Source organism: Salmo salar, chromosome ssa14, assembly GCF_905237065.1.
Source record: "Salmo salar chromosome ssa14, Ssal_v3.1, whole genome shotgun sequence".
Taxonomy (NCBI): domain Eukaryota; kingdom Metazoa; phylum Chordata; class Actinopteri; order Salmoniformes; family Salmonidae; genus Salmo; species Salmo salar.
Genome location: NC_059455.1, coordinates 58,013,443 through 58,024,329, shown reverse-complemented (window position 1 = coordinate 58,024,329; position 10,887 = coordinate 58,013,443). Strand labels below are relative to the sequence as shown.

The window sequence follows — 10,887 nt, the reverse complement described above, 5'->3', positions numbered from 1 at the left end:
AGCCTACGTTGTTTGAATAACCGCTCAAAAGCCTGGAGTTTTGAATGCATGCTCATTTCGAAATAACTGCATCTAGTCTGCCTGATTGGGCAACCATTTCGATCGTGTTTTTTCTGTCGTTAGTTTAGCATATAAGGACCAGGCACGTTAGCAAGACAGTAATATTACAGATAGAACAATCTTTGGGGATATGGTGTATTTTGTCATGATACATTCAGACCCCTTGACTTTTTCCACATTTTGTTACGTTACAGCCTTATTCTAAAGTCGATTATTGTTTCCCTCATCAATCTACACACTATACCCAATAATGACAAAACAAAAACAGGTTTAGAAATGTTTGAAAATGTATTAAAAAAAATAACTTTAAAAAATATCCAGATGCTTTAAATCAAATCAAATCAAATGTATTTATATAGCCCTTCGTACATCAGCTGATATCTCAAAGTGCTGTACAGAAACCCAGCCTAAAACCCCAAACAGCAAGCAATGCATGTGAAAGAAGCACGGTGGCTAGGAAAAACTCCCTAGGAAAAACTCCCTACAAAGGCCAAAAACCTAGGAAGAAACCTAGAGAGGAACCAGGCTATGAGGGGTGGCCAGTCCTCTTCTGGCTGTGCAGGGTGGATATTATAACAGAACATGGTCAAAATGTTAAAATGTTCATAAATGACCAGCATGGTCAAATAATAATAATCATAGTAGTTGTCGAGGGTGCAACAAGCACGTCCGGTGAACAGGTCAGGGTTCCATAGCCGCAGGCAGATGGCCTTTACTCAGTAAAGGTGCTTTGTTGAAGGACCTTTGGCAGCAATTACAGCCTTGAGTCTTCTTGGGTATGACACTACCAGCTTGGCACACCTGTATTTGGGGAATAGCTCCCATTCTTCTCTGCAGTTCCTCTCAAGCTCTGTCAGGTTGGATGGGGAGAGTCGCTGTACAGCTATTTTCAGGTCACATTTTTACATTTTAGTCATTTAGCAGACGCTCTTATCCAGAGGGACTCACAGTAGTGAATGCATACATTTCATACATTTCCCCCCCATACTGGTCCCCCGTGGGAATCGAACCCACAACCCTGGCATTGCAAACACCATGCTCTACCAACTGAGCCACACAGGACCGTCACAAAGCCACTCCTGCATTGTCTTGGCTGTGTGCTTAGGGTCGTTGTCCTGTTGGAAGATGAACTTTCGCTCCAGTCTGAGGTCCTGAGTGCTCTGGAGCAGGTTTTCATGAAGGATCTCTCTGTGCTTTGCTCCGTTCATCTTTCCCTCGATCCTGACTAGTCTCCCAGTCCCAGTCCCTGCCCCTGAAAACCATCCCCACAGCATGATGCTGCCACCACCATGCTTCACCGTAGGGATGGTGCCAGGTTTCCTCCAGATGTGACGCTTGGCATTCAGGCCAAAGAGTTAAATCTTGGTTTCAACAGAGCAGAGAATCTTGGCAAAATCCAAGTGGGCTGTCATGTGCCATTTACTGACGAGCGGCTTCCGTCTGGTCACTCTACAATAAAGGCCTTACTGGTGGAGTGCTGCAGAGATGGTTGTCTTTCTGGAAGGTTCACCCATCTCCATAGAGGAACTCCAGGCAGCCAGCTTTAAGAAGAGTCTTGGTGGTTCTTAACTTCTTCGATTTAAGAATGATGGAGGACACTGTGTTCTTGGGGACCTTCAATGCTGCAGAAATGTTTTGGTACCCTTCCCCAGATCTGTGCCTCAATACAATCCTGTCTCTGAGCTCTACAGACAATTCCTTCGACCTTATGGCTAGGTTTTTGCTCTGACATCCACAGATTTTGTGCCCTTCCAAATTGTGTCCAATATATTGAATTTAGTACAGGTGGACTCCAATCAAGTTGTAGAAACATCTCAAGGATGATCAATGGAAACAGGATGCACCTGAGCTCATTTTCGAGTTTCATAGCAAAGGGTCTGAATACTTATGTAAATAAGGTATTTCTGTTTTGTATTTTATATAAATTTGCCAAAATAACATAAAAACAGTTTTTGCTTTGTCATTATGGGGTATTGTGTGTAGATTGATGACGATTTGTTTTATTTAATACATTTTAGAATAAGTCTGTAACGTAACAAAATGTGGAAAAATTTAAGGGATCACTTACAAAAAAAGATTGCAGTCAGAGTGAAGTATATAGCTGCAGTATGTTGCAAATAATACGTGTAAAATAACACAGTTTTTTTACTGCTGTAATTTTGCAGTATATCTGCAGTTACTTTGCAGTTACTGCGTCCAAAATCCCACAGTTGACTGCAGGTACTGCACTTCTACTGCAGTTTCAATACGGCAATCTTTTTTTGTAAGGGATCTGAATACTTTCCGAATGCACTGTATATCAGCTAACAGAAACATGTGAATGCAGGGACTTCTAGTGGAGCGCATATGAATTTATGATAATTATGGAAGTTGTTTCCCGTGTTTGGCTACGGTGTTTTAAAAGCGTTCGAAAATGCGGTGGGTATCATTCTGACACCCTCACTTCGCACGTGCTTCTTCTGTCGCCGCAGTCACATGACTTTACTTCCGGGTTCACGTTTGCTTGTACAGCGGCCAATTTTTGCAGGCAATAACAAAGTGAATCCGCCAAAAGAAATACGACTGAAGGAGAAACGGGTTTAACTAATAAACAAGGATATAGCTAGGCAAGTCAATTAAATCAATAGATACACATTTTCGGCAATATCTTGACAGATTGCGGCAACGTTTTCGGTTGATAACAGATAACGTTATGTAGCCAGGACAGCGAGCTTGCTATGTTGTAAGCTTTCTAGCGAGGTTACAGTTGTGTTATATTTGGCAATACATCTTAAACTGAAATCTATTAATAACCGGTTAGTTAGACGATGACAATCCTGATACAGCCATAACATCTGAACAGTTTTTTTGTTTTAAGCAAGGGAGGGGCTGTGGCTTGCTACTACTAGCTAGCTAGCTAACCAAGTCAGCAGAAAATAACTAGTTAGATAGCCAACAACCTGTTTCCAGTTATTTCAGAGTCTAACTGTTAGTCTAGTGTCAGTAGGCATACACAATTTCTGTAAAAAATGTCAAAATACACAAGTTTTTCGGAACCAGGCGACGCCCACAACCCATTTCAGGTGATATTGTTTATCCCATGTGTAACTGTTGTTTTTGTCGCACTGCTTTGCTCTATCTTGGCCAGGTCGCAGTTGTAAATGAGAACTTGTTCTTTTAAAAAAATATATTTTTATTTTACATTTATTTAAGTAGGTAATTCAGTTAAGAACAAATTCTTATTTTCAATGATGGCCTAGGAACAGTGGGTTAACTGCCTTGTTCAGGGGAAGAACTGGCCTACCTGGTTAAATAAAGGTGAAATATATATATATATATATATATATATATATATATATATATATATATATATATGAAATGCAAACGGCAAATATTTAGCTACTGTTATTTTATTCATTTAGCTACAATGTTGATGGAAAAGGTGTTTGATGTTAAGCCTGTTGCACTAATGTAATAGCAGACGTGCTGTTACTTATGACATGTGATGCTGCTTTCTCCTTGCTCTAACCCAGGCTATTATAAGAATCTATCTGGTAGCAGTCAGTACATTAAAACATGTTCCAAAGGGCTCATTGAATGAAAGCTGCCCTATTGATACTTATGTGATCAAGGCTTCTTCCCAAATGTGACCCTATTCCCTACATAGTGTACTATTTTTTTAAAGTACTGAACCATATAGGGTGCCATTCAGGATGTAACCCATAGAATTAGCAATTTGAATAAGATTATATATTAATAGGAATTGAAGAGGATCTCTATGACGTAGCCAGAGAGTGATTGCTTTTATGATGTTCAGTTGGTGATGTTTATCTTGTCTATGTCAGGACCCTGCAGTGACTCAACACAGCAGCAACACTGAGTATGCCACACTGGATCTTTACAACCCATTTGACAATAAAAATGGGGTAAGAGATGTGTAGTTATGTTTTTCAGAATACGAATGCTTTGGAGATGAAGTATATGCAGTAATAGTAATGCAGTATGGTATGTGCTTCTGCAGAGTAGCAGGAATGCCACTACATTCCAAGCAATTGGACATGGTAACAGGCCAGGATGCACCATTCCTTTCAGATTTTTTGGGGATATGCTCTAAGCCACTCTTTGTTTGTGATAATTATAATTGTTATTGGTAATGATATAGGTCGAGTTCTTATTGGCATGCACTCTCTAGCCCCCACCACCAGCCTATGCAGCCACCTCCCCATCCGCCCCCCAACCTGTTGTTCCTGCAACAACCCCACCCAGCAGGACTACGCCTACAGAGCCCCGCAACTATGGCACCTCCTTCACCCCCCAGGTACTTGTTCCATATGTATGACACAATTCTCACGAGTCACCTGTGCAGGTTATAGAACAAACCCTATACAGCTATAAATAATACTCATAGACAAGTAACTCATATCTCTGTGTGATAATTCAATTTCCCCATGTTTATTTACTAGCTTGACATGGAGCACCTGAACTTATCGGACTAATTTCTACTAAATCAAGTTAATCTACTGTATCTACTAAGGTACAGTGGGGGGAAAGAGTATTTGATCCCCTGCTGATTTTGTACGTTTGCCCACTAACAAAGAAAGGATCAGTCTATAATTTTAATGGTAGGTTTATTTGAACAGTGAGAGACAGAATAACAACAAAAATATCCAGAAAAACGCATGTCGGAATTGTTATGAATTGATTTGCATTTTAATGAGGGAAATAAATATTTGACCCCCTCTCAATCAGAAAGATTTCTGGCTCCCAGGTGTCTTTTATACAGGTAACGAGCTGAGATTAGGAGCACACTCTTAAAGGGAGTGCTCCTAACCACAGCTTGTTACCTGTAAAAAAAAAAAGACACCCGTCCACAGAAGCAATCAATCAGATTCCAAACTCTCCACCATGGACAAGACCAAAGAGTTCTCCAAGGATGTCAGGGACAAGATTGTAGACCTACACAAGGCTGGAATGGGCTACAAGACAAACGCCAAGCAGTTTGGTGAGAAGGTGACAACAGTTGGTGCGATTATTCGCAAATGGAAGAAACACAAAAGAACTGTCAATATCCCTTAGCCTGGGGCTCCATGCAAGATCTCACCTCGTGGAGTTGCAATGATCATGAGAACGGTGAGGAATCAGCCCAGAACTACACGGGAGGATCTTGTCAATGATCTCAAGGCAGCTGGGACCATAGTCACCAAGAAAACAATTGGTAACACACTACGCCGTGAAGGACTGAAATTCTGCAGCGCCCGCAAGGTCCCCCTGCTCAAGAATACATATACATAACCATCTGAAGTTTGCCAATGAACATCTGAATGAGGACAACTGGTGAAAGTGTTGTGGTCAGATGAGACCAAAATGGAACTCTTTGACATCAACTCAACTCGCCGTGTTTGGAGGAGGAGGACTGCTGCCTATGACCCCAAGAACACCATCTCCACCGTCAAACATGGAGGTGGAAACATTATGCTTTGGGGGTGTTTTTCTGCTAAGGGGACATGACAACTTCACCGCATCAAAGGGACGATGGACGGGGCCATGTATCTTCAAATCTTGGGTGAGAACCTCCTTCCCTCAGCCATGGCATTGAAAATGGATCGTGGATGGGTATTCCAGCATGACAATGAACCAAAACACACAGCCAAGGCAACAAAGGAGTGGCTCAAGAAGAAGCACATTAAGGTCATGGAGTGGCCTAGCCAGTCTCCAGACCTTAATCCCATAGAAAATCTGTGGAGGGAGCTGAAGGTTCGAGTTGCCAAACGTCAGCCTCGAAACCTTAATGACTTGGAGAAGATCTGCAAAGAGGAGTGGGACAAAATCCCTCCTGAGATGTGCGCAAACCTGGTGGCTAACTATAAGAAACATCTGACCTCTGTGATTGCCAACAAGGGTTTTGCCACCAAGTACTAAGTCATGTTTTGCAGAGGGGTCAAATACTTATTTCCCTCATTAAAATGCAAATCATTTTATAAAATTTTTGACATGTGTTTTTCTGGATTTTTTGTTGTTGTTATTCTGTCTCTCACCGTTCAAATAAACCTACTATTAAAATTATAGACTGATCATTTCTTTGTAAGTGGGCAAACATACAAAATCAGCAGGGGATCAAATACTTTTTCCCCCCACTGTATATGGAGCTATATTCAGCTCTGCATTAAAGCCTGACGTTGTCCTTTTCTCTCTCTTTAGCAGACAGCGGTCAACGCCACCACAGCAGAACTCCTGAAGAAGCAGGAAGAGCTGGAGAAGAAAGCCCGTGAGCTGGAGAGGAGGGAGAGGGAGCTGAACTCATACGCCCTTGGCCCTGGAGCCAGTAAGAGAGTGAGGTGGTGGTGATGATAGAGATTGGTTTGAGAGGAAAAAGTAAATCCAGAAGTCTGATATGAAATGATGGAGGGGGGTGCTGGTTGTGTTAATGAAGGGAAGATCGGAGTTGGGAGGATTACCTTATGCTGGTTCCTAACTGCCTCATCTCTCTGTCAGCTCGTCAGAATAACTGGCCTCCCCTGCCCACTTTCTGCCCTGTGGGACCCTGCTTCTACCAAGACATCAACATGGAGATCAGCCAGAGCTTCCAACGCACTGTCTCTATCATGTATTACTACTGGATGTGTGAGTTTCCCTGTCTGTACCTGTCTTCGGCCTGTCTGGTGAAGTCATCTGTAACAAGTAACACTTTCATGAAAGAATGATGATAGTAATGCTCAGATTAAATGATTAACGAAAATGTTTAGCAGTTAAGAATGTTACCTAATAGTCAATGACACTGTTAAAAACTAGAGATTTCTCAAATTAATTTACACCAATGTAAAAGTGATACATTCTAATCAAAAAGTGGACCTGTGTGCAGTCAGTGTACCTTTTATCTATTTATCTTTTTCCCTTCCAATGCAACTTGAAAGTGCTCTAGTATCCAAACTGTAGTTCTGACCTCCTTACCTTTCTCATCTTATTTTGCCTACATACCTATCCATCTCTGCTCTGCATCTCTATAACCTCCATTATCTCCTTTCCCCCTTTTTCTACTCTTCACTCAATTTCTCCCCCTCACTTTTCATGCTCTCATTCATTCCCCTCGCTCACTCCCTTGCTCTCCCTCCTCACTTCACCCATCCTACGTTCTTCCTTTTGTCTTCGTTCTCTCCCCCTCTCCCAGTCACTGCCTGCACACTGGCATTTAACTTAATTTCCTGCCTGAGTCTGTTCTGTGTGGACACTTCTGTTGGTGTTGGGCTGGGCCTCGCCATCCTCTGGGTCCTCCTCTTCACCCCCTGCTCCTTCGTCTGTTGGTACAGGCCTGTGTACAAAGCCTTCAGGTGCGTACTATTGGACAATTTGAATTTAGGGGCTTATCATTACAAAACAGATCTATTTAGATTCCTTTTGTTTATATCAGGTTAAGTGAACCTATAAATGCATTTTTCCTTTCAGGAGTGACAGCTCCTTCAACTTCTTCACCTTCTTCTTCATTTTTTTCATCCAAGTGATTATCTATGTCATCATGACCATTGGCATTCCTGGATGGGGTTTCAGGTACGTGCCACAAACAAGCCAACCATTGTCTAGGACTATCTTACGACTGTTACAATTACTATCGTAGTTTTACTTGACCTTTTTATAATGTTAAATCTCCTATACAGTACATTCCTCACACACCTGTCCTTCTTCACACTCCCACTATGTCTCTTTTTGTGACTGTCCCTCTCTCTCCTTCCCTCCCGGTTCTGCTCAGCGGCTGGATTGTGAGTCTGGCTGCTCTGAAGACTAGCGTGCCTGTTGGTGTGATCATGATGCTCAATGCCATCCTATTCACTGCCCAGGCTGCCATCGGGGTTGTCATGCTCAAGAGGGTAAACCTGAAATGAAGTCATAGTAGGGAGGGGAACTTAACCTGGTTTAACCAGGCTAAAGTGTATTGTATGCTAGGGCAAATCAGGACAATGTGGAGTAATTACAGTAGGTAGACAATGGCTTGTTATGAAGTATAACATGGGGGAGGAAGGAATAGGATGAGGGTAAAAAGACTACAACATAGACACTCAGCTTCTCAAATCTTTCTCATCTTGACCCAGTATGTCAATTAACATATTTAGAATCGTCCACAGGAATGAGAGTCATTGTTTTGAGTTTTCAGAGTATTATTTACAGTATTGCTTTCAGATTGGTAGTGAGTATGGTGTTGAGATATGAGCAATTCCATGGTTAGAGAGATACTGAGACTCAGTTTCTTCACTTTAATTGTCAAACAAAAACCATGATTGCAAAGTTAAAGAAATCATACAACTCTATGCACTAGGACTACTTTTTAACAATTTCCACTGAATAAAAAAAAAGTGAGGATGCTACATTTGATAACAGAATGATGGTTTGTGCTATCATTTTGTTACGAAACTTAGCATCTGCACTGTTTCTATTCAGTGGAAATTGTTAAAAAGTAGTCCTAGTGCATAGAGTTGTATGGTTTGTTTAACTTTGCAGTCATTGTTTTTGGTTTGACATACAGTTGAAGTCGGAAGTTTACATACACTTAGGTTGGAGTTATTAAAACTCGTTTTTCAACAACTCCACAAATTTCTTGTTAACAATCTATAGTTTTGGCAAGTCGGTTATCACATCTACTTTGTGCATGACACAAGTAATTTTTCCAACAATTGTTTGCAGACAGATTATTTCACTTATAATTTACTGTATCATAATTCCAGTGGGTCAAAAGTTTACATACACTAAGTTGACTGTGCCTTTAAACAGCTTGGAAAATTCCAGAAAATGATGTCATGGCTTTAGAAGCTTCTGATAGGCTAATTGACATCATTTGAGTCAATTGGAGGTGTACCTGTGGATGTATTTTAAGGCCTACCTTCAAACTCGGTGCCTCTTTGCTTGAGATCATGGGAAAATCAAAAGAAATAAGCCAATACTTCAGAAAAATAATTGTAGACCTCCAGAAGTCTGGTTCATCCTTGGGAGCAATTTACAAATGCCTGAAGGTACCACATTCATCTGTACAAACAATAGTATGCAAGTATAACCACCATGGGACCACGCAGCCGTCATACCGCTCTCAGGAAGGAGACGCGTTCTGTCTCCTAGAGATGAACGTACTTCGGTGCGAGAAGTGCAAATCAATCCCATAACAACAGTGAAGGACCTTGTGAAGATGCTGGAGGAAACAGGCACTAAAGTATCTATAGCCACAGTAAAACAAGTCCTAAATCGACATAACCTGAAAGGCCGTTCAGCAAGGAAGAAGCCACTGCTCCAAAACCGCAATAAAAAGTGCCAGACTACGGTTTTCAACTGCACATGGGGACAAAGATCGTACTTTTTGGAGAAATGTCCTCTGTTCTGATGAAACAAAAATAGAACTGTTTGGCCATAATGACCATCGTTATGTTTGGAGGAAAAGGGGGGATGCTTGCAAGCCGAAGAACACCATCCCAACCGTGAAGCACGGGGGTGGCAGCAGGAAGGACTAGTGCACTTCACAAAATTGATTGTATCATGAGGGAGGAAAATGATGTGGATATATTGAAGCAACATCTCAAGACATCAGTCAGGAAGTTAAAGCTTGGTCGCAAATGGGTCTTCCAAATGGACAATGACCCCAAGCATACTTCCAAAGTTGTGGCAAAATGGCTTAAGGACAACAAAGTCAAGGTATTGGAGTGGCCATCACAAAGCCCTGACCTCAATCCCATAGAAAATTTGTGGGCAGAACTGAAAAAGCGTGTGTGAGCAAGGAGGCCTAGAAAACTGACTCAGTTACACCAGCTCTGTCAGGAGGAATGGGCCAAAATTCACCCAACTTATTGTGGGAAGCTTGTGGAAGGCTACCCGAAACATTTGACCAAAGTTAAACAAGGCAATGCTACAAAATAGTAATAGAGTGTATATAAACTTCTGACCCATTGGGAATGTGATGAAAGAAATAAAAGCTGAAATAAATCATTCTCTCTACTATTATTCTGACATTTTCACATTCTTTAAATGAAGTGGTGATCCTGACTGACCTAAGACAGGGAATTTTTACTAGGATTAAATGTCAGGAATTGTGAAAAACTGAGGTTAAATGTACTTGGCTAATCTGTACGTAAACTTCCGACTTCAACTGTACATTTTAAAGTGAAAAACTTGAGTCTCAGCATCACTCTGTTACCGTGGAATTGCCCTTATGTATTATGTATCAAAGCCTGTCTTCCTCTCCCCTCCAGGTCCACTCTCTGTACAGGCAGACCGGTGCCAGCTTCGTGAAGGCTCAGGCTGAGTTTGCCACTGGAGTGATGTCTAATCAGGCTGTACGCCAGGCAGCTGCCAACGCCACTGCTTCTGCTGCCCAGGGGGCTTTTACTGGGGTGGCTCGATAGAGCGAAGGCAGGCAAGTAGGGCAAGGGAGCTGGTAGGGAGAGAGGGGTAGGTACAGTTGAAGTCGGAAGTTTACATACACCTTAGCCAAATACATTTAAACTTAGTTTCACAATTCCTGACATTTAATCCTAGTAAAAATTCCCTGTCTTAGGTCAGACAGGATAACCACTTTATTTTAAGAATGTGAAATGTCAGAATTATAGTAGAGAGAATGATTTAGTTCAGATTTTATTTCTTTCCTCACATTCCAAGTGGGTCAGAAGTTTACTTACACTCAATTAGTATTTGGTAGCATTAGCCTTTAAATTGTTTAACTTGGGTCAAACGTTTCGGGTAGCCTTCCACAAGCTTCCCATAGTAAGTTGGGTGAATTTTGGCCCATTCCTCCTGACAGAGCTGGTGTGACTGAGTCAGGTTTGTAGGCCTCCTTGCTCACACATGCTTTTTCAGTTCTGCCCACTAATGTTCTATAGG

The 10,887-nt window shown here is 41.7% G+C and overlaps 1 protein-coding gene across 1 annotated transcript; it reads left to right on the top strand.

Annotated features, from left to right (window-relative positions):
- The first annotated feature begins 2,301 nt into the window (after nucleotides 1-2,301).
- Nucleotides 2,302-10,640, top strand: scamp3 (secretory carrier membrane protein 3). Its single transcript, XM_014142074.2, has 9 exons — nucleotides 2,302-3,122; nucleotides 3,885-3,965; nucleotides 4,232-4,357; nucleotides 6,238-6,361; nucleotides 6,532-6,660; nucleotides 7,205-7,364; nucleotides 7,480-7,581; nucleotides 7,781-7,898; nucleotides 10,260-10,640. The coding sequence occupies exons 1-9, from the start codon at nucleotides 3,069-3,071 to the stop codon at nucleotides 10,410-10,412; spliced, it is 1,047 nt and encodes a 348-aa protein (XP_013997549.1). The 5' UTR covers nucleotides 2,302-3,068; the 3' UTR covers nucleotides 10,413-10,640.
- The last annotated feature ends 247 nt before the right edge of the window (nucleotides 10,641-10,887 follow it).

Coding starts and splice junctions, on each gene's coding strand:
- scamp3 (XM_014142074.2), top strand. CDS start 3,069: ATGTCAAAATACACAAGTTTTTCGGAACCAGGCGACGCCCACAACCCA. Junction 3,123..3,884: donor ACGCCCACAACCCATTTCAG/GTGATATTGTTT, acceptor TGTCTATGTCAG/GACCCTGCAGTGACTCAACA. Junction 7,365..7,479: donor CCTGTGTACAAAGCCTTCAG/GTGCGTACTATT, acceptor TTTTCCTTTCAG/GAGTGACAGCTCCTTCAACT.